Consider the following 20,736-nt stretch of genomic DNA (forward strand, 5'->3'; position numbering starts at 1 on the left):
CGCGAAGCACTGGCGAGGCTGACGCCAGAAGATTGGCAAGCGGCTCATGCAGCGCATGCATTGCTGGGCTTGTCCGATAGCGATAAGGTGGGGGGACGGGTTGCACCACTGCATGAGGGCGAAGTCGATCTTCGCACTCTCCTCGGTACTGCCCTCTGGCTTCTGCACGACAGCCCGGCGCGTTCCTATGTCTCTCAATGGGATGACTGGGTAGAGTCTTGTTACAGACTCAAGCCATTATGGACGAGACTACCTCCCTGCTCTTGCGTTTCCGGGATTAGTGCGTTCTGCCGTTATCTGGAACGCACGGGTCACACATGCTATACTCACCATGGCGAGGATCTCGTCGAGCTGTATGCCTCCAGCCAGTCTCTCCTTTACGGGGAGGCCATGATCAAGCTGGAGCCACTGCAAGCACGGGACCATTACGATCCGGTCTTCTTGAACTGTGCAGCTTGCTTGGCGCACTATTATGCGACATCATCCCCTTCGATACCCTTGACGGAACTCTTCCCTGGTAAAAGCGGTCATAATCTTCCTCCAGCCCGTGCGGAGCCCAGCCCAGAGGAATTAAAATGGTATTCATCACTCATCAGGGTGCCGAAACCAAGCCCAGTGGATGCCGATCGTGAGCCATGGCGCGCGAACGTGGGAGACTTTTTTGAATGTTTGCTGAGATGTCGACCGAAATTCTATCGGGTAAATCTTCTTTCTTCATCCAACGCTACCAATTACTTATCGCAATCACCGATAGAACTCTTTATTGATTGTTGTTAATTTTCTTCCGACTATATGGCCCCGTCGGCTGAGCTGGCCAAACATCTCAAATATCAGACGGTAAGCTTTCAACCCAAGATATGGTGTTTGCATCAATATAATGTAGTCACCGCCCTGGCTTTACAGCTCGTTGACTAGACTCCGGGATAAATTGGAGAATCTTGATAGGCTCAATATAATCAAGGCTATGGCTTGCAGCGGTCAATTCTGGGCTGAGATATCACGGGTGAGGTTGCAACACTCGTATAGCAGCGCCATAATTAACTGTAGCCTGTCTTTCTGCTAGTGCTGGGAGAGCATGAACATGGAGTGCGGCGAACTGCCTCCCAACTTAGAGGCCACTGAAGCATACCAGAAAGACCAGGCAGAAATCTCCAAGCAGTTGGAGAGTATTCTTGAGGCCCATACGTCGCCATTTCTCGAGCTCCCCGACAAACTTACTCTGGACGTGATAGATATCTTGCATCGCTATGTTAGATCTACCTTCCCTTCATCCGTTTTTGCCTGTTTGCTAACATCTCCAGCAGATTGAACGAACCAAGACAGAGAGAGGCAGGGCGTTCGATATGTGGCTCAGTGGGTCAGAGTCCCTACCTACGTACAAAAACCCGTATGCGTGGGCACAGCGACTCTTGGTGAAGCTATGCGCGAAAGTCGGGGACGTCCCCCATACCTGCTACGTTCAAGCTGTGCAAGACTGCGCTCATGAGACGCCGGAGGAATCGGGGGGCTCTGCTGACATCATACGAGGACGTGTAGATGGAAAGCTAGTCGCTTTGAAACGATGGCGACTGTACTCTGACCGGATGTCAGAACGCCAGAAAGCCAACTTGAAGGTCAGCTGCTTCATGGACACTTCTGTTCTTGGTTTATCAATTTGAACGCGCCCGCTCAGCAACTTTGCCGTGAGGCTATCATCTGGCAATATTTGGCACATCAGAATATTTTACCGTTCCTGGGTGTGGAATGCGACTTGTATCCGAACCAGTGGTGCTTAGTATCTCTCTGGATGGACAACAAGGACATTGTCAGGTATCTGCGGGGACGTCAGCCGCCAGCGGACATCCATGTTGTCAACTACCTGGTCTGTCGCGTTTTCCCCTTAGGACATCCCTTTCAGAATGCTGACAACTGAATAAATGAATCAGCTTTATGAAGTCGCTCAGGGTTTAGCTTACCTACACTGGGAAAATCTCGTACACGGAGACTTGAAAGGGGTTCGACTTCCCTTGCTAAGCTGCGGTATACCCGATGTCTTACACGCCCCTGCAGATGAATATCCTGATCGACGAACATCACCACGTCCGTCTCGCGGACTTCGGCCTTTCCACTTTCGCTGAAACCACGCGCGGTGCTAACGCAACCACCTCGAGTGGTCCCCGCGGAAGTATGCCGTTTATGGCGCCGGAACTCCACAACCCCACTAAATTTGGCTTTGACCACTTTCAACGTACTCGGAGCACGGACATCTACGCATTTGGATGCGTTTGCTACGAGGTGGGATCACTCCTTTCTTCGAATTCACTTCTGGCTGTTGACCTTTCCATTATGCGTCTCAGATCTACACAGGCTATTCTCCCTGGTACAAGGAGCTTGGCAACAACGAAGGCGCCATCATCAACGCTGTCATGAACGGCATGCAGCCGTCCAGGCCCTCTCCAGATGAATGCTCGGGCAAGCGGATTGACGATGAGTTGTGGAAGTTGATGCAGCGCTGCTGGGCTCCCTACTATGACAGACCGGACATAAGGACTATCGCTCACATCTTTGCCAGAAAGCAGCAGCCGATGGTGCGTAGTTTACTCCTGTAAATTTGTCAGTGCACTAATTGTTCGATATCTAGATGAATGCTGTCAATAGCGAGATCTTGGCTATGCTAGGTACGAGCGCCTGGTCGTGGTTACATTGACATCTCAGGCTGAGGACCTCTGCAACAGGCGCGATCGGTGTTGACTGGCGTACGGGCTACTCAAGCGCACTGTACGATCTATTGAACGACCAGGGTCACGAAGTCATTGGATGGCCTGACGACCCAGTGCTGCCCAAGCTTGAAAAGATCATCGTCGGCCCGCAAGGTTGCGTTGGGTTAAAACGAAAAGAAGCTTACGCACTTTATAAAGGTCTAATATGCGAGGACCACCGTGGCATACGGTTCGTGCGTCGTCGCGAGTCCCGGTTCAGGACGACTGGATATCGTTAGTTATACTTCATTTATTCCTCAGCCCATGGACCTTCATTGCATCATGCATCCATAATTATGCCCGAAAGTCATCAGTCTATTGTCTTATGTCCACTTCCTACATTATGCGTCCATTGCACGATATCACTGGCACCCTTTCGAAATACCCGCATTTTGGCTTCTTGATGTATGTTAGATGTATGCTGCATGTAACCAGTGTAAAACGAGGAAAGGTACGCCTGTATAATAAATACAACGATACCCTTTAGTAACCATGATAATAAATTAACTCGAGATTTTCGAAGCGGCGGCTTCACCAGCTTCCCGAAAGAGCAGCAGAGCCTTCCAAGCGCTGCCAGAGTACACACTTTCCCGAGCCAACTCAACACCTTGCTTGAAATCTTGCGCCAACCCGGCCACCACGAGCAACGCCGCCGCATTCAGCAGGACGAAATCCAGCACGGGGCCCAGCTCCTTCGGCACGTTCTCTCCCGAGGTCAGCAGGAGCTTGAACGTATCCGAGTTCTCCTCCGGCGTCCCGCCGGCCACCTGCGTCAGTGGATGAGCCTGCAACCCAAAGTCGCGCGGGTGTATCGTCTTCTCGCTGATCTGACCCTCCTTCAGCTCCCACACGAACGTCTCCCCCGCGCAGCTGATCTCGTCCAGGCCCTCCGCGCCGCACACGACCATCGCGCGCTGCACGCCGCCGTCGCGCAGGCTCTTCGCGAAGGTCGCGCCGAGCTCCTTCTCCGCTACGCCGAGCACCATGCCGCGCGGCCGCGCGGGGTTGATGAGCGGCCCGAGGACGTTGAACATGGTGCGGAAGGGGAGGGCCTTGCGGTACGGCGCGAGGAGCGCGAGCGCGGGGTGGTAGTGCGGGGCGAGGATGAAGGTGAAGGGTACGCGGGCGATGGGCATGGGCGTCCCGGGCGTCGGCGCCGTGAACAGGCATCCGAGGGACTGCAGGAGGTCGGCGGAGCCTGAGGAAGACGTGGATGCTCGGCTGCCGTGCTGGTACACAAGTCGATATCAGATGCGCGCTTTGCTGTCATCAAATAGCTCACCTTGATTACCCGTGCACCTGCGCCTGCTGCAACGACCGCTGCGGTCGTACTCACGTTGAAGGTATTGTGGCCATCCCCTCCTGTTCCGACGATATCCACGACGAAGTCCTTATCGGCGTCCTCGACTGCGGCTTTCAGCGCCCTCTCCCTCAGCACCTCTGCTGCTGCAGCCAAGGATTCCGGTCGTCGTTCAATCCGGTGGATGTGTAGTCCACTCAAGAACGCGCCAATTTGTGCCGGGTGAACCGCATCCGGAGTGAAAATATGGTTCAGCGCGAGTTTGAGGTCCTCCGGTGTAAAGTACTCTGGAGTTTCCACCAGCCTTTTCAGCAGGGGTTTGAAAGACTCTGGCGTGTGTTCAGCCATATGGTAGACTTGACAGTTTGAGCGAGGATAAGGTGAAAGATGACTCGGACGCGGGCAGCGCAAGATATATTCGAGGCAGCATCATTCCGGCGTCTCAGGATTCCACCAAAGTTGGGATATCAGCGCTATACCGCCTCACTTGAATAAGGTCCTGTGTTCGGTGGCAGTCCTGCCAACACCGAGCAAGAGAGATGATGAGGAAGGTCAGGAGGTGTTTCCGATTTAATTTTTCCATTTGTTGCGATAACCATTATTGAACAGAATTAGCGAAAACGAACATATTCTAGAGTAAGTACCGAGTACATAGCCCTAGGCTAATCCTAGAACTGAACGCGGCCAACATACCTGAACCAGAGGTGCATCCTTCGCTCCCTGACAAGGAAGTGGTCATCGGAATGAAGAACCACGAAACCGACTTCCAACCGACCAGTAACAACATAACAGGCAATACCAGTATTTTTCTATCCCTCGTCGTAATTGGTAGATAATCAAAATTGGCTCCTCTTGCCTTGCTCTTGCCCCTCTTCCTCAACGTGTATCGTCCACCGTTTATGCGTTCTAGCCGGGCACAACTGACAGTGGGTGCGGTCTAACGCCTGCTGGACCTGGCCTTTGACGAAACGTACGATGCGCACGATTGCTCCTCCGAAACGTAGGCCGGGACAGGCCGAGATCGCAAGTGTACGGATATAAATCCAGCAAGTAGGGCGCGAGCACCCTTTATCTGCCGCCATGTCCTCCTCGTCGTCCAAGCCGATGCGCACGCAAGTCGAAGAATATATCGTATCGTTGCAGGAGCAAATCGTGACTGCGCTCGAGAGACTCGATCCGAAGGCGCCGGCGTTCAAGCGGGACTCATGGACGCGCGCGCAGGGAGGGCTCGGGCAGTCTTGCGTTTTCCAGGTGCCCTCGGACGACAGCACGAAACACGATACGGTGCTCGAAAAGGCGGGAGTGAACATCTCCATCGTTCATGGCAAACTCCCACCAGCGGCGGTAAAGCAGATGAAGGCGGACCACTCGTCCCTTCCATACAACCCGGACTCGCAAGAGTCGATCCCCTTCCTTGCGACCGGCCTCAGCCTCGTGATTCACCCACGCAACCCGAACGCGCCCACTTGCCACGCCAACTACCGCTACTTTGAAGTCACCGAGCCCCTAGTCGAGGGCGCAGACCCGAACGAGCAGCCCAAGGTTCTCGCCTGGTGGTTTGGGGGCGGCAGCGACCTCACGCCATCGTACCTGTTCGAGGAGGACGCGGTGCACTTCCACTCCACGCTCAAGACCGCGTGCGACAAGCACAGCACGATATTTTACCCCACGTTCAAGAAGTGGTGCGACGAGTACTTCTACATCCCCCACCGGCAGGAGGCGCGCGGCGTCGGCGGGCTCTTCTTCGACGACCTTAGTGACGCGGCTCACGCGCGCCTCCCGGACGACGCCCCGCGCCCGCGCACCGCAGATGAGATCTTTGCGTTCGTCCGGTCGCTCGGGGACGCGTTCGTGCCGTCGTACATCCCCATCCTCGAGCGGCGCATATCGATGCCGTACACACCCTACCAGCGCCGGTGGCAGCTCGTGCGGAGGGGACGCTACGTCGAGTTCAATCTTATCTATGACCGAGGCACAAAGTTCGGCCTCATGACTCCTGGAGCGCGGGTTGAGAGCATCTTGATGACGCTGCCGGAGACGGTCAGGTGGGAGTATCAGTGTGATATGGGCGGAGAGGGGACGGAGGAGGGGCGCTTGGTGGAGGTCCTGCAAAAGCCGAGGGAATGGGTGCAATAGAGCAATGAAAGGGTGTAGCTTTGAGGGGGAGCGGAGGAGGGTCAGGACGAAAGAAGGAAAGAAGGAAAAGGTCACGGTCTGTAATACTATCAACGGTGTGTACGCATCGTAATCGGGAATGTTTCATTTTCGCTGGAAGGCGAGATCTTATATTTATCGCATCACTCATAATGCCATCGCCCGTCATGGGCAACAATCTTCCTGTCGCTCTCCAGAATGACTTCGGGATGCTTTTCTGGCTCGTTTCGCAATTCATCGTGAGTGCTATTGGCGATACCCCATCCTCCTAGCGTTGTTTCCGCTTACTCGTTCCGCATGACACCCGCTGTGTCATTTTCATAGGTACGAGGTTGCTTTTGTACTTGCACTAATAATACTACATACAGTGACTCGTCTCTGGGTCCGATCTTCAGGAACTGGACGGCTACACGGGGATGATAGGGTATGCATCTTCGTTCATTCCCATGTGGCCAATATCACTTTACGAGTGTCTATCTTGAGAACAAGCTGCCGAGAGCACGCCGTGGGTACCTCCCTCCCTAAAGCTACGCACCCAGAAGCTTATTGCCCTTCTATCTCCGCTCCAGCCATCTATACCTACTCACCTTCCTACCCGAGAATGAAAACTCTTTCCTATGAATAGCCTCAGCAAGAGCACCGCTCGCTATCCATATCTCCTGCATTCGTCCCCTCAAGGTGTCTACCTAACTTACCCTTAGTATGCCAACCTACACAGGAGCGTCGGTATTCCTGCAGACCCTCGCGCGCGGCGGGGTCAAGTACGCGTTCGTCAACTGGGGTTCGGACCACCCCGCCTTCCTCGAGGACCTCGAGCGCCAGCGACAGACGAACAAGCACCCAGACGGGGACACCGAGCCGAGCATCGTGATATGTCCGAACGAGATGGTCGGCCTGAGCGCCGCGCAGGGGTACGCGAGCGTCACGGGCAAGCCGGCGGCGGTGATCGTGCACGTCGATGTCGGGACGCAGGTGAGCTGGTATCTGTTGTCGTCACGGGTGTGTGGTCGAGAAGCTGAAGGTTGAAGGCGCTGGCGGGCGCGGTGCACAATGTTGACAGGGCCAGGGCACCGGTGTTGATTTACGCGGGTGCGTCTGCGCATAGCGCGGATGGGGAGTTGATGGGCAGCAGGAATGAATTCGTGATGTGGCTTCAGGGTAAGTGCAGACTGCAGACGGTCTGAGAGGATATTGAGGATACCCACGCAGATGTTCCGGACCAACCGGCTATCGTCCGTCAATATATGAGATACACCGGTCAAATAAACAGCGCGAAGAACGTTGATAAAATGGTCATGAGAGCATTGCAAATGTATGTGTGGAAACGCGTCAATCAGACGCGTTTACTTTCCTGACTCGATATTCATGACACAGCGCACAGAGCGAGCCCCGAGGGCCGGTTTATCTGTGGGCTCGGAGAGAAGTAACCGAAGAAGTCGTAGAGGAGAGCTTGATGAACCGATCACCCCAGATATCCAAATGGCCGATTGTATTACCTTGCGCTCTTCCGCCTGCTGGTGCGTTCTTGCTTTTGCAGAGATCGCGCACTTGCATCAACAGTTTCTGGTGATTGATACTAATGATCTAGCTGTCGCAACGATATCAAGTGCGCTCCTCTCGGCACAGTTTCCCTTGATAATTACCGGCCACCTGTCGCGGAACAGCCCATCCGCGATCGATCCGCTCCTAGAACTCTCCGAACTGCTCTCCATCCCGCTCTTCGCGCACTGCCCATCCACGACCAATATCCCGTACTCGCACCCGCACTTTGCCGGCCTTTCGTTCGGATATGACCCTTTCGTCCTATTGAAAAGGGCGGATGTCGTCTTGATTATCGACTGTGATATTCCCTTCATCGAGGTGAAGGGCAACAAGCCACCGGACACGGCGCGGGTGTTCGTGATTGATGGCGGGGACGTTCTGCGAACGACAATGAACTACTGGCACGTTGATGCGGAGATCATGGCCAGATCGGACGGCGCGCTCGCACTGTCGCAACTGGTTTCTGAAGTAAAGAGACTGGACGCGGAACGGGTGCAGTCTGGCAAGCTGGGCATCTTGGGCGGCGACGTCGTGAAAGTGCGGGGCCAGGACGTCAAGGATTGGCATAATGCCCTCATCAAGAAGTTAGACGACGCCGAGTCAACATTGCCGGCACTTTCCTCCCAGGCGTTCTCCGCTCCCAACGTTCTGGGCACGCTCAGGAAGACATTGATGGCGCAGGACCTCCATCGAGACACTCTAGTCTTCAACGAAGGTATCTCCAATTACGTCGAGGTCTTCAACCACTTGCGGCCGGATGCACCCGTGTCGTATCCAGGCGGCGGGATGGCGATGCTCGCTCCCGGGGCCGGGGCACTAGGGTGGGCGCTGGGGAATGCTATCGGTGCTTGCATCGGAGAACGGGATGTGAGGAAACAGGGCGGGAGGGGATACAAGTGTGTGGTGGCTGTCATGGGTGACGGGTGCTATCTATTCGGTGTCCCTGGGTCGGCGTATTGGATTGCTAGGAGATATGAAACCGTAAGCGGCCTGTGCCATCTCTAGCAGCCTGTTTGACTTCTCGCCCATAGCCTTTCTTGACTATCATCCTAAACAATGGAGGATGGAAGGTGAGTAATTCGTGCTGTCGCCTGAAATGTATTGGAACAGATTCTGATCGCCTGTGGTGCAGTCTCCCAAAGTCGCGATGCTGGGTGTGTACCCCAACGGACTGGGGTCGAGCGTCCACGGCGATCGGCTCACCGTCGGATTCGGGCCAAGCGTACCTGACTACTCCCAGATTGCCGTCGCCGCTAGTAGCGGATGGGTATATGGGCGGAAAGTAGAACGACGAGATGAACTGGAGGAGGCGATCCGAGAAGCTGTGAGAGTGGTTGTAGAGGAGAAGCGGTGCGCTGTCCTCGATTGCGTGTTGGAGGGGATCATGTGAGGAGTGCGGAAGTAGGCTACTAGCACTTAAGCGGAATAAGTAAATCCATAGGAGTGTGCGCAGGGCATGACTCCACATAGGCGCTCCTCAAATGAATACCAAAGTACAGACAGCACTCCCCCCGCAATGATCGTGGATCCTATTATATACCACAATGCAGCCTCTGGCCACGCATCTCGGTTACTTTTGAACGAGTTTGAGTACCTCCCGCCTGCACTTCTCGTGCAGCCTGCCGAAGCTATAGGAGGATCCGAAATAGCCAGCGATATCCCCCGCGACTGCATCTAATTGCTCAGAGAGAGTTTGAACGATATCATCGACATTGCGAGAGTTCTCCTCCAGAAGTACCTGGCCAACGGATTAAATTTTTGGCCCTGTATCGTGCACGTGTTCAGAAGGCTTACCAGGGCATTGCAGTAGAGCTTGTAGTATTGAGATGTAATGTGCAGACTGCACATGTCAAGGCTGTGGAGAGTACAAATCGACTCATCAGCGTATACCCATCATATTGGACGAGACCCCGGCCTACTAAGCGGGGGAATACGGAACAAGCGCGACGCCTGCACGGTCTATCGCAGCTCGACAACGCTTGCCGCAATCCACGAAGAATTGTGCGTCCAGAGGGGTACCTGCGACGCATCTGTATCGCAATCCAGCCGATTTAAGGCCCTTGCACGTCAGATGCGCCCTGTTCCAACGATCGTATTCGACCACCCATGCCGTCATCCGCACTGGGTCCTCTAATAGAGGTTTCATGGACGGCACGCCAGCTCTGCGGAGAGAGATATCCGTCATGCCCAGCGGTAGTACCCAGGTTAGGCGGTCGTCTATCGACCGCCGCCCGGCTCCGAAGGACGAGTGGACGGCTTGCTGCTCGGCTTTTGGGAGCGTATTCAGCACGGCCCAGCCTCGTTCCTGGCACTTGAGGGGGCGGGGTTGGAGGCCCAACCAGAGGCGCGAGCAAGTGAGAGAACGCCGGTGTTTGAAGGTGGCCGTGGGATACAACGAGTACGCTTTGTCTGCACTGATGATGTTGAGCAGGCACGCTGAATGATTGTAATGGTGCTGATAAGTCAAAACAGCTTGTATGGTAAAGGGACGTACTGGAGTTGAAGCTAAGGACGATCTCCATTGGGGAGGTACAGGCGATCACGACTTGGATCCTTTGCCCATCGCTTCTCCTCTTTAAGTCAATAAATTCACGGACGCCGAACCAGGTGAGGTGCTAAATCCATTTATGTACATGCCACATCACCTCGGGATGCACCTCTATGCAACGTACCGGTTGGGGCCACGCGTTCATTACAGCGTGGATATTGGGGCCCTGGCAAGGTCTGAGGAGATAGATATAGTCATCTTGCATGATCCACTCGCATACTTCCACAGCATGGTCTTCGTAGACGTAGAGATTGAGATCAGAGCCCCTGTAAAAAGTCCGGTCGAGGAACTGCAGGGCGCTGGACCCCGATATCAGAGTCGCAGTCCGCGCCTGGAGGCTCCGGAACGCCACGGGATCCGAGAAGTATCGCAGCAGGTGTCGGTTTATGTCCCATATCAGCTGAGACTGGGAGCAAATGGTTGCGTGATAGGCTCGACATGTCTTCGCCACGTTATATAGTGAGGCTGGACCGCAGTGGTCGAGGACGGCAAGAAGAAGGTCGTAGTGAGATAGTAGATTGTCCCATATGCTCGCGGCCATTGTAGCACCTTCGCATATCCCGTCCACAAGCAGAGGAGGGCACTGAGAGGCGCTTCGTGGCCTTAGTATGGGGTTGTCGTGATAGTTATAGGCCTAGGACAGCACGTGTAATCCTTGAGGACGGTGAGAAACAGATGAAATGACAAGGGTTGTGAAGGGTAGAGGTCGTGAGGCATCAGAGGCATGTAGGACGGCGCCACGTTGGGATCGCGTATCCGATGTAGAAGTGACTGGGTAACTTATACAGCTGTGTATTGAATTCGTCAGGCCCCAGAGGATATGGCCAGAACCGGAGGGAGGTTGAAACAAAAGGACGATGATAGTTTGGAGGCATATGAGAGTCTCGAGATTATTGAGTCACCTGATACTGCAATATATGATAGTATCAGACTCTTCATGAATCCCGATACCCATTGCAAGTCACCGATAGCAGAGAAATATTCGTATGTTTATAACCAGGCCTAGGTATCTGATTCTCGGAGACGCTGCTCGCGCATTCAGGCCCGTGAGTCACAGACAAGACGAACCAGAGTCGGCATAAGGGATGTACTGACCTGAACGAATGCTCACCTTCATCGTATAGATTCGTAAAGTGCCTACTGCACGCTCAGCATTGCTTGTGAGCCGTACTGCCAGTTTGCGACAGTACTCGCCGCTCTCAGTAGGACCTGGGCGATGCACAACCGTACGTTTGGCGACAGTCCAATCTGTCAGTCTGTTTCTGCAGTAGCTGGTTGTTGAGTGCATTCGACGCGCTAGACACCCACATGGCCGTTGTCTTCATAGTCTATAATTCCAGCTGAAATACGTAGCGTCTATACTTAGGTACTACAGTATAAGTAGTCTGCTCCAGAGCGCAACGGCTTCGCTTCACCTCGCCGCGGTGGCGCTATCCCAAACCCACAAAGTGCGCCGTACGCACGTATGGGTCGCCCTCCGGCATTCCGACGAGAGCCAAAAATGACCATGACTAAGGCAAACAGACTCGAGCTTGCCGTTGTCGGAGCCGGTGGTCTCTTAAGAGTGGGCGATACCAATCGGTCCGCTCGTCGACACCTTTGGCAGCCATGACTGACGTTGCGGAAGCGTCTACGGCGACCCTGTCGGCGTCGCCACCGCCAGCTGACGGCGGTAAGCGCGAACTCAAGAAGAAGCAGATAGCATTGGACCTTGGATTCCTACCGATACCGAAACGACTCAGACACGACCCAGAGAGCCCGCCCAAGTTTGGTCTGGTGCTCAATGCAACCTTCGGTTTCGCGAGCACCTTCGGTGAGCTTTCAGTTACTGGTATGCGAATGGAGAATTGAGACTGATGGATGTGTACGCAATAGTGGTCTCAAATCTCTATTACTGTCAACCTTTGCTAAGTGAGTGGTTATTCATTGGCATGCCCTGGGGGCCGGGTAACGTCGCGGCTCGGAAGAGCATCACTCCACCCGCATGTATAGCGGCTTCGGATACCATACCCTGTCGCTCGACTACGGGCGTTTGGGAGGCGTATACGTCCACCACCAACCACGGGGAGTTGTGAAATCAACCGGCAGGCAGACTTGGATTTTGACGATTGTTCCAACTGTCTTGCCAAGCCTTGAAGCAGTCACATGTTTTTTTCGGCTTTGGCAGCGGCAATTTGAAGTTGGACTATGGCTATCTCTGCCCGACACTCTTACAGGTTTGCGCGTCCGGGGAACTATGCGTTTGCTGGTGCAGGTCCTTACTATCCACGCATCGCCCCTTCGGAGGCTTCATATTCAATGCCCAACAGTACCTTTGACACGTGCCATTCCTATTGTCATGTTATCGGCATGGCCAGGCTGGTTGCTAACTCATTCGTATAGTCGAATTCTCAAAATCCTTCAATGTATCTTACGATCGAGTATCAAAGTACGTGCTTTCTTCCCTATCATCTGCCAGAGTCTGCCATTAGTCCCCCACCACACTCCATTGTTGAATGGATATCATGATGCACGATGCATCTTCGTTGCGGACAAGCGTGTCTTGCGAGTGGACGCAGCTGTAAGAAACGTATACAGTACCAGCTACTCGCCAATAAGCAAGAGATGCATGAGACTGAAGCACGAGTTCTGGAAGACATTGACTGCCTGTCTTGAGTGCACTATGATGCTGCAAGGCAGCGCAGCGCTCCAATCTCGATGCATCTATTGCTTACTTGCGAGTGGGTAAGGCCCTGTTCAATCCTGGAAGAGTCACCGCCTGTGTATCACATCGAAGATCGAGCGCGCGATGGGTGATCTACTGAAAGAGTTTGAATGAGGTTGCAATGCATATTTATCTCGAAACCAAGTGCTTGTCCCCAACGAATGATGCATCTATGCACGAATTCTCGCAGACTCGAATCGGAGGATTAGTACCCTCAGTATGCTGACGTACACATAGCATTCCAACTCTAGTCCAGGCAGGGTGTGTCCCATAGTCCCCCCCTCCCGTCCTACCTCTAATACGACACCCTATCAGCTATGCTACTGGTCTTGTCTTAATATCACCCCTTGGCGACCTCGTCCGGCGTCGCCCGCTCATCCTCCTCCTCGTTATCCTCTCCGGCTCCCTCTCCATCGGCCTCTGCATCACAAACTCCCTCGCCGTCTTCGAAGCCCTCTGCTTCCTGGTCGGCGTCGTGACCGTCACCCCGCAGATTCTCATGCCGCTTGCGGCCGACCTCGCCCCGCCGGAGCGCAAAGCCTCCGCGATCTCCATCGTGCTCTCGGGCCTGCTCTTCGGCATCCTCATCGCGCGCGTGCTCGCGGGCATCATCGCGCAGTTCGCGTCCTGGCGCGTCGTGTACTACTTCGCCGTCGGCGTGCAGTTCCTGTGCCTCGCCATGCTCTACCTTGTGCTCCCCGACTACCCCGCGAAGAACCCGGACATGTCGTACTTTGGGATTCTGTGGACGATGGCTAAGTTTGCGGTCACAGAGCCGATCCTGATACAGACGTGCCTGATCAACGTTGCGTCGAGCGCGAATTTTACGAATTTCTGGGTGACGCTCACGTTCCTCCTGGGCGGGCCGCCCTATCATTACTCGACGTAAGCCGCTCGATAAGACATCGCGGTAGCTTATCTCACGTTACTCTAATGACATAGGGTAGATATCGGGCTGTTTGGCCTGGTAGGCATGTTCGGCGTGGCAATGGGTCCACTCATCGGCCGCCTCATCGACAGACTGGTCCCGTGGTACGCCACCCTGGTCGGAACTCTCGCGCTATTGGTGTTCCAGTCCATACAGACGGGTGCCGGTGGAGTCAACATCGCCGCCGTCATTATTGTGTGCTTCGGCCTGGACGTGTTCAGGCAGATGCAGCAGGTCTCGTTGACCACTGTGGTGTATACGTAAGTACTACTGTGTACATATCCCAGATCGGGCTGCTGACCGACTGCATGCAGCATTGATGAGAAGGCAAGAGCGCGGCTAAACGCTGTCGTCCTCTTATCGGTTAGCTGCTCTCGAGTTGTCAGGTCTGTACGGAAGCGCCTGATATTCCATTTCTAGCTCTTCATCGGCCAAGTAATGGGCACGTCCGTCGGCACGAAAATCTTCGTCGAGCACGGCTGGCGCGCGGCATCGGGGCTCGCCATGGGCTTCCTGGGCTGGCAGCTCCTCATCCTGCTCCTCCGCGGCCCACACTGCGGCCGCTTCACGTGGTTCGGGTACGAGGGCGGCTTGGAGCCGCGCAAGGGCGTGGTGATGGAACGCAAGCGGAGAGAGGAGGCCGAGAAGAACGGCGTTCGTGTCAATGACGATGGTAATGAACGACAGGATGAGAAGGTTGTTGAGGGTGGGCAGGAGGATAGGACGGAGAAGAGGGGCGGGGCGGAGGATCCAGGGCTGCAGGAGGATGTCAAGGAGAAGGATCCGTCACGGATGGTTTAGTTCTGCTATAGATGACATGATTACGATATAGACTGCATCGACGCTTCATGAATTCAATGTAGCCTAACGCCTGTTCTGGTTCATCGGTCCAAGGGCTGTAGCGGCGCATCTCCTGGTCGGAGCAGTCGCGCTTGATCCGCGGTGAAACCTGAAGCAGGAAGGGAATAATGAGACTGGCAACATCTACATACCGTACGTCATTTCTCTACGGCAATTTTTGACTAAGTCTACGATGCCAAAGCAATCACAAGACAGCTATAGGGCGGGTATGTTAATTAACTAATAAGAGATACGAGACAATAAAAATACAGGGTAACGTGAGCATATAATATCATATAGTACAGATGTGATATGCTAAATGGAAGGGCTAAAATGTTGTGTTATACTTGGGCACACACGCGTCGGTCGATCTTCAGCTTCGAGCACAGGATAATGAGCGAGCCGACGACGAGAGTGACGCCGGACAGGATGGTCATAGGTATGTACGAGCCATGCGCTCTTGCGAGCAAGGCACCAGCAGCAGGACCACCGAAGAGCGATCTACAGGAAAAAAACCAGTCAGTTCTCGGTCGCCTCTTCCACGAACAGTGAAACCTACGGTAACGAGACCAGTGTATACAACATCCCAATCCTCGTCCCAACCTGGCTCATCTCCGAAATCTGCGCGACGCAGGGATTGATGCCCGATATAAAAGCACCCGAGAAGAACCCGTACAAGAACGCGAATGCGACGAGCGCGCCACGCGTCTCCGCCGTCGTCCACAGCGCGAGGCACAGCACGCCCGACAGCAGCGCAGACGGGACAAGCAGGTTGAAGCGCCCGACCGCGTCGGAGAGGTACGCGGGGGCGATGCGTCCCAGGACGCCGCCCGCGTTCATGATCGAGAGGAGGTAGAACGAGCGGGAGATGCCGCGCGTCACGGACACGGCGTGCGCGGCGGAGTAGGACACGATGTAGAAATAGGGAATGAATATGCCTGAACAGGTGCGCGGAGTCCGATCAGTGGCTGCTGGCGGATCCGATGGGGATGGGCGCGTAGGACTCACCGAAGCAGACCAAGAAGCTCCCGAGGACGAGAAGCAGGAAAGGAGCGTCTTTCGTGATGTGACAGTCGCACCAGCGGGTGGCGGGGGTCTTCCCTGGAGAGGGTCGCCTGGAGACGAGCGCGACAGCTATGGAAGAGCAGCCGAGGCCCATGAATCCTAGGATCCGGACTGTCCATGCGAATCCTAGTCGCGGGAAGAGAGTGTCTAGCATAATCGGGTACACAATTCCGCCTGTTCAACGTCCGTCAGGATGCATGGTATCCGTTGGTCGGACTCGAACATACCTACGCTGGACCCAGCTACTGCAATCCCAATGGCAGTCGCTCGATACCTTTTGAAATGAGTGGAGACCGAGGCAAGAGAGGGGTAGAATCTGCGTGGCTTAGCACTCTCGCTCTCCATCCCAAAGCGGAGGAGCACTCACAACATGCCGGTGCTAAGCCCGAATAAGATACCTTGGCATAGGATGAACTGATAGTATTCCGTAGAGAGGCTAGTCATCATGAGGCTAAACGAGTGTAGAAGAGCGCCGAGGACCATAACGAGTCGAGGGCCGTGGCAATCAAAGATGCGACCAATGAATCCACCCTATACGAGCTGTAGGAAAAGAATAGACGAAGACAACAGCATAGTGGACCTACCGAGAAGAAGAATACCCATAGCTGCAGCGACCCAATCCAAGAAATGGCGGAAGGCGAGCGGTAGAGCTGGTGATCCGCATACCAAGACTGGAACGTCCCAAACGAGCTGATCAGGCCAAAGCTGCAAAAGAGCGCAAGAAATGCGCCGAGGACGGTGAGGTAGCCTCTTAATCCGCCCTCGACGAAAGCGTCGTCTGGGTGGTGGTTGTGGTCGACAGCAGTAGGCTCCGAATCCGCGATAGATGCCGCGAAGGCAGACGCTTCTTGTGTTGTAGAAGCATTAGGGTTTCCGAGAGTAGCTCCCGCTGCGTAGCTCTTCTCGCTCAGACTCCCTTTCTCAAGGTCGGAAGACATCGCGCCGTACTCTCACCGACAGACGGGGAACCAGACGCACTTGAGCCAGCGCAGCGCAGAGGGAAGAGAGTCGCAGCAATTGCAGAGGAGGGGAACCGTGTGCTGGAGCATCGCGTCTGCTTCCAGGACGTCCGCAATAAATACAGACGCAGCGTCCGCTCCGAAATGGACGGCATCGCGGATTCGGAGAACCGTGCGCATATTTGCAACAGTGCAAGCACTTAATTGACGCTGCGAATCATTATTCGCGCCCCCGCCCCTGGCGAAATGGAAGTCGGGCACCCTTTGCATGTAAGGTTCCCACACAGAATCGCTGCGGGACAGCCCCGGGCGGGTCGGGCGCGGGGGGACTGCGCAAGTGGGAGGGCGGCGTTTGCCAAGCTCCCTTGTCATCGGAGGAAGCAGTGGCTTGATACATCGTCCTCAAGGATCCCTGCACGAATGCACTGCGTCAGCTACTAGTTCGTGCAGGACCCTTGCGCGACGCATCACTGGAAATGGCAAGTGACTGGTGGTCAAAGGGGAAAGTGAGACCGAATCGAATAGAGCCGCAGGCACACGTACCTACCGAAAGAGATGGATATGCAAAGTGGGACAATAGGACGTTGATTGACAGGGCTATTCAGGCTGAGAATGTCCTGGGGGCGGTATGGGCGCTGCATCTGATGTGTGTCTATTTTAGCGCCTTCGACAGTACAGAGGCGCGCCATGATAAACACTGAGATCTGTTCTTATTCCGCGCTTTGTGCGGCTCCAGTGATACGTTGTAATAACAGACATTTTGTGGCAATGCGGGGTGTTGCTGGTGAGCGCGAGTCGACAATTGCAGACGCCACAGCCTGAGCAAGAGAGTCGCATCGGCAATTCCCGATTTGAGTTGTCTCAGATCTCTTTACGTTGCCTTCCACTGCAATCCAGCGCCGCGTCCACAGCCTCAAATATAAGTGCTAACGGGCTAACCAGATCCGAGGTACCCTATCTGCCCTTGCTCATAGCTCACCACTATCCCGTATAGCATCATGTAACAGCTCGCAAATGGGACTCGAAAGCCAGATCTACATGGCTAGTTCTGAAGCACAGTCGACTCCCGCCACAATGCGGACTGAGTTTCTCAGATACCTGCCGTGAATGTGTGAAATGCCTTCAAGTACCCTGAGCATAGGTGCGTCAAGGGGACTCTACTAAATCTCGATATTTCCGCGACCCTACGGTACAATTGACAAATGAGTACCTTATAGATGCCTCTGAAAGGCAGAGCTGACTCTGAGAATATCGGCATGCCGGGCGTGTCTTTCTGGCCTTATAGCTAATGAAACTATTACAAGGACCACACCTTGTAAGATAACAGGAGGTACACGGTAGGAGCCGTCGCATGGAAGGCATATTAGTCTTGCCGCACTCGCCATGCGCAAATTCATACCCGTCAGCCGCGAATCTTACATACTCCCCGTCTACAAGGATACTCAGTATGCTCAGGAGATACGCCGCGAGCCGCAAGGGGATCTCTGGGGTCCCTGGCTTCAACATGGATAACAGGGCACCGACCTCTTCGTTCACTCGATACCTTCCAACACACAGTCAAGTACAGCGCATCTCTTTTCCTCCACAACCACCCTAACAGCCTCCCTAATGGCCTCCTCTATCTCGTCACGTCTCTCTATCTTGCGCCCATAAACCCACCCACTGCTCGCAGCAACCGCGATCTGGGAATAGTCGGGCAAGCTGGGCCCGAAGCCGACGGTCAGCCTGTCTGGGTGGGCACCGGAACCCAGGCCGTTTGGATAGACGCCCCGTAACGAGAGTTTCGGAGACTTCGGAAGAAGTCAGAAGCCGAACTTAAGGCAGCGAGAAAGGACACCTACCTTCCATCCGCCGTTGTTTAAGATAATGGTCAAGAAGGGCTGTCAGTCAAGCACATTACCAGTTAGCCTCCGGCATTCCGCCCACCAGGCATTAGTAAGGCAGCTTACCGTCTCGTACCTCCTCGCAATCCAGAACGCTGACCCAGGAACACCAAAGAGGTAAGACCCGTCGCCCATAACAGCTACCACGCATTTGTACCCCCGTCCGCCTTGCTTCCTTACCTCGCACTCCCCCAGACAAGCGCCGATGGCGTTGCCCAAAGCCCACCCCAGCGACCCTGCGCCAGAGGCGAGCATCGCCATGCCGCCATCTGGGTAGGACACTGGTGCGTCGGGCCTCAAGTGATTAAAGACTTCCACGTAGTTGGAGATACCCTCGTTTAAGACGAGGGTGTCACGATGGAGATCCTGCGCGATCAGCGTCTTTCTCAGAGCGCCCAGCACATTCGGTGAGGAGAAAGCCTCGGGCGAACGGGTGGGAAGCGTCAATTCTGCTTCATCGAGACGCTGGATGAGGGCGTCATGCCAGTCCTTGACGTCCTGCCTCCGGACCTTCACCACGTCTCCTCCAAGGATGCCGAGCTCACCCGACTGGGTACGCTCTGAATCCAGTCTCTTCAAATCCGACACGAGTTGCTGGAGTGCAACCCTACCGTCCGCCCTGGCCAGGATCTCTGCGTCGACGTGCCAGTACCCTGTAGTCGTCCTTAGCACGTCCCCGCGGTCAATCACGAACACTCTAGCTGCATCAGGTGGTTTATTTCCCTGCAGCTCGATAAACGGTATGTCGGAGTCCATGATCAGGACAACGTCTGCCCTGTGCAGCAGCTCAAAGACACCCGTCCCGTACGACACGCCGGCAAAATGCGGATGAGAGTACGGGAAGTTGATCGTGGAAGGGCAGTTCGCGAAGAGCGGGATAGCCAGCAAATCAGATAGCTCGAGAAGCGGGTCCATCGCGGTTGGGTTGTTCCGTGTCAAGTGAGAGGTGATGATCAAGGGGAATTTTGCTGTGAGGAGCGCAGTGGCGATTGTGGTGGCAACTATCACCGCAGTCAATATATCGCAATCTTGAGGGACACCGCAGGACTGAACGCACCGTCAGGCGAAAGAGCGCAAGGTGCCACAATGGGCCACTTTGGTACTTCCGATGGACGGTTCATCACACTCTCGTCGACGACTTCCTCCGTCACTTCCCGTCGGGCCCATAGATATACAGGGCCCCGCGGTTCACTCTGCGCACTGTATGTGCCGTCAGGACAGAGATACATCAAGCTGACGGTTATCCCTCTCACACTTGCAAGGCTCTCATGACCATCTTGTCTACGTTCTTTGAGCTGTTGATTTGACCGGTGTATCTCATATACTGGCGGACTATAGCAGCTTGGTCCGGGACATCTGTGCCGGAATACTTATCGTCACTTCCGCGCAAGCTTCGCAATGCGCCCTCACCTTGCAACCACATAACGAACTCATTCCTACTACCAGTCAATTCTCCGTTGACGCTGTGCGCAGATGCACCTGCGAATATCAGCACGGGTGCTCGTCCCCTGTCAACGTTATGTACTGCTCCGGCTAAGGCCTTTGCGTTTTTGGGAGGCTGCCGACGATGAATGAACCTAGGGCGGAGCTCACCTGCGTCCCTACGTCGACATGTACAATGACAGCCGCCGGCTTGTCCGTAACGCTCGTATACCCCTGCGCAGCACTCAGGCCGACCATCTCATTCGGGCATATCACAATGCTCGGCTCGGTATCTCCGTTCGGATCCTTAGTGTCCAGCCGCTGCCGTTCTAGGTCCTCGAGGAACGCAGGGTGGTCAGAGCCCCAGTTTACGAACGCATACTTTACTCCTCCACGAGAGAGGGTTTGTAGGAACACCGACGCTGTCGTGAAGCCTGGCATAGTGGGGGTCTTGCGGAGAGCGTAGATGGCGGACAGAATGCCGGTTGCGCTTATACCTAGGAAGAGTTGGATTCTCTCGGCTGGACGGATTAGCAGGTAACGTTGCTTTCTGTGGAGTTATCCTTTGGACGTCGTGGTTTACTATCTTCGACGTTCAGTTAGGGGGAAATGACCTCAGCCGAATGCGTGGCAAACCAGTGTGTGTATCTCCT

At 54.7% G+C, this 20,736-nt stretch overlaps 8 protein-coding genes across 8 annotated transcripts; 4 read left to right on the top strand and 4 right to left on the bottom strand.

Annotated features, from left to right (window-relative positions):
* Positions 1-1,666: 1,666 nt before the first annotated feature.
* On the top strand, positions 1,667-2,588 carry GLOTRDRAFT_43537 (kinase-like protein; the record flags this gene model as incomplete). The annotated part of the gene is made up of 4 exons (XM_007868498.1): positions 1,667-1,849; positions 1,926-1,994; positions 2,050-2,274; positions 2,337-2,588. Coding segments are annotated over 4 exons (729 nt in total), but the record flags the coding sequence as incomplete, so codon positions are not given.
* A 236-nt stretch (positions 2,589-2,824) lies between these two features.
* GLOTRDRAFT_62271 (anthranilate phosphoribosyltransferase) lies at positions 2,825-4,420 on the bottom strand. Its single transcript, XM_007868924.1, has 2 exons — positions 4,021-4,420; positions 2,825-3,967 (listed from the first exon to the last, which is right to left on the bottom strand). The coding sequence occupies exons 1-2, from the start codon at positions 4,384-4,386 to the stop codon at positions 3,242-3,244; spliced, it is 1,092 nt and encodes a 363-aa protein (XP_007867115.1). The 5' UTR covers positions 4,387-4,420; the 3' UTR covers positions 2,825-3,241.
* Positions 4,421-4,921: 501 nt separating this feature from the next.
* Positions 4,922-6,412, top strand: GLOTRDRAFT_111455 (Coproporphyrinogen oxidase). The gene has a single exon (XM_007868925.1). It carries the CDS (start codon positions 5,119-5,121, stop codon positions 6,172-6,174), a length of 1,056 nt encoding a protein of 351 aa, XP_007867116.1. The 5' UTR covers positions 4,922-5,118; the 3' UTR covers positions 6,175-6,412.
* Positions 6,413-6,894: 482 nt separating this feature from the next.
* On the top strand, positions 6,895-9,412 carry GLOTRDRAFT_94273 (thiamine diphosphate-binding protein; the record flags this gene model as incomplete). The annotated part of the gene is made up of 8 exons (XM_007868926.1): positions 6,895-7,164; positions 7,221-7,350; positions 7,402-7,504; positions 7,567-7,709; positions 7,781-8,715; positions 8,766-8,804; positions 8,867-9,084; positions 9,229-9,412. 8 exons carry the CDS (start codon positions 6,895-6,897, stop codon positions 9,410-9,412), a joined length of 2,022 nt encoding a protein of 673 aa, XP_007867117.1.
* Positions 9,413-9,652: 240 nt separating this feature from the next.
* GLOTRDRAFT_94274 (uncharacterized protein) lies at positions 9,653-10,823 on the bottom strand (the record flags this gene model as incomplete). Its single annotated transcript, XM_007868927.1, has 3 exons — positions 9,653-10,170; positions 10,229-10,349; positions 10,407-10,823. The coding sequence occupies 3 exons, from the start codon at positions 10,821-10,823 to the stop codon at positions 9,653-9,655; spliced, it is 1,056 nt and encodes a 351-aa protein (XP_007867118.1).
* Positions 10,824-11,890: 1,067 nt separating this feature from the next.
* GLOTRDRAFT_77698 (MFS general substrate transporter) lies at positions 11,891-14,772 on the top strand (the record flags this gene model as incomplete). Its single annotated transcript, XM_007868928.1, has 8 exons — positions 11,891-12,095; positions 12,158-12,193; positions 12,665-12,710; positions 13,224-13,247; positions 13,302-13,871; positions 13,929-14,174; positions 14,229-14,277; positions 14,335-14,772. 8 exons carry the CDS (start codon positions 11,891-11,893, stop codon positions 14,713-14,715), a joined length of 1,557 nt encoding a protein of 518 aa, XP_007867119.1. The 3' UTR covers positions 14,716-14,772.
* A 323-nt stretch (positions 14,773-15,095) lies between these two features.
* On the bottom strand, positions 15,096-16,757 carry GLOTRDRAFT_42684 (monocarboxylate permease; the record flags this gene model as incomplete). Its single annotated transcript, XM_007868439.1, has 6 exons — positions 15,096-15,255; positions 15,314-15,692; positions 15,763-15,993; positions 16,047-16,135; positions 16,187-16,350; positions 16,404-16,757. 6 exons carry the CDS (start codon positions 16,755-16,757, stop codon positions 15,096-15,098), a joined length of 1,377 nt encoding a protein of 458 aa, XP_007866630.1.
* Positions 16,758-18,310: 1,553 nt separating this feature from the next.
* Positions 18,311-20,524, bottom strand: GLOTRDRAFT_43584 (thiamine diphosphate-binding protein; the record flags this gene model as incomplete). The annotated part of the gene is made up of 7 exons (XM_007868504.1): positions 18,311-18,568; positions 18,620-18,658; positions 18,728-19,662; positions 19,719-19,861; positions 19,915-20,017; positions 20,072-20,201; positions 20,255-20,524. 7 exons carry the CDS (start codon positions 20,522-20,524, stop codon positions 18,311-18,313), a joined length of 1,878 nt encoding a protein of 625 aa, XP_007866695.1.
* Positions 20,525-20,736: the final 212 nt, after the last annotated feature.

Source organism: Gloeophyllum trabeum (assembly GCF_000344685.1).
Source record: "Gloeophyllum trabeum ATCC 11539 unplaced genomic scaffold GLOTRscaffold_00008, whole genome shotgun sequence".
Lineage (NCBI taxonomy): Eukaryota > Fungi > Basidiomycota > Agaricomycetes > Gloeophyllales > Gloeophyllaceae > Gloeophyllum > Gloeophyllum trabeum.

What these genes read in the sequence shown, in the direction of transcription:
- GLOTRDRAFT_62271 (XM_007868924.1), bottom strand. Translation starts at nt 4,386, where the DNA reads ATGGCTGAACACACGCCAGAGTCTTTCAAACCCCTGCTGAAAAGGCTG. An exon ending in CAGGTGCACGGGTAATCAAG is followed by an intron (nt 3,968 to 4,020) that starts GTGAGCTATTTG and finishes CTTGTGTACCAG; the next exon opens with CACGGCAGCCGAGCATCCAC.
- GLOTRDRAFT_111455 (XM_007868925.1), top strand. Translation starts at nt 5,119, where the DNA reads ATGTCCTCCTCGTCGTCCAAGCCGATGCGCACGCAAGTCGAAGAATAT.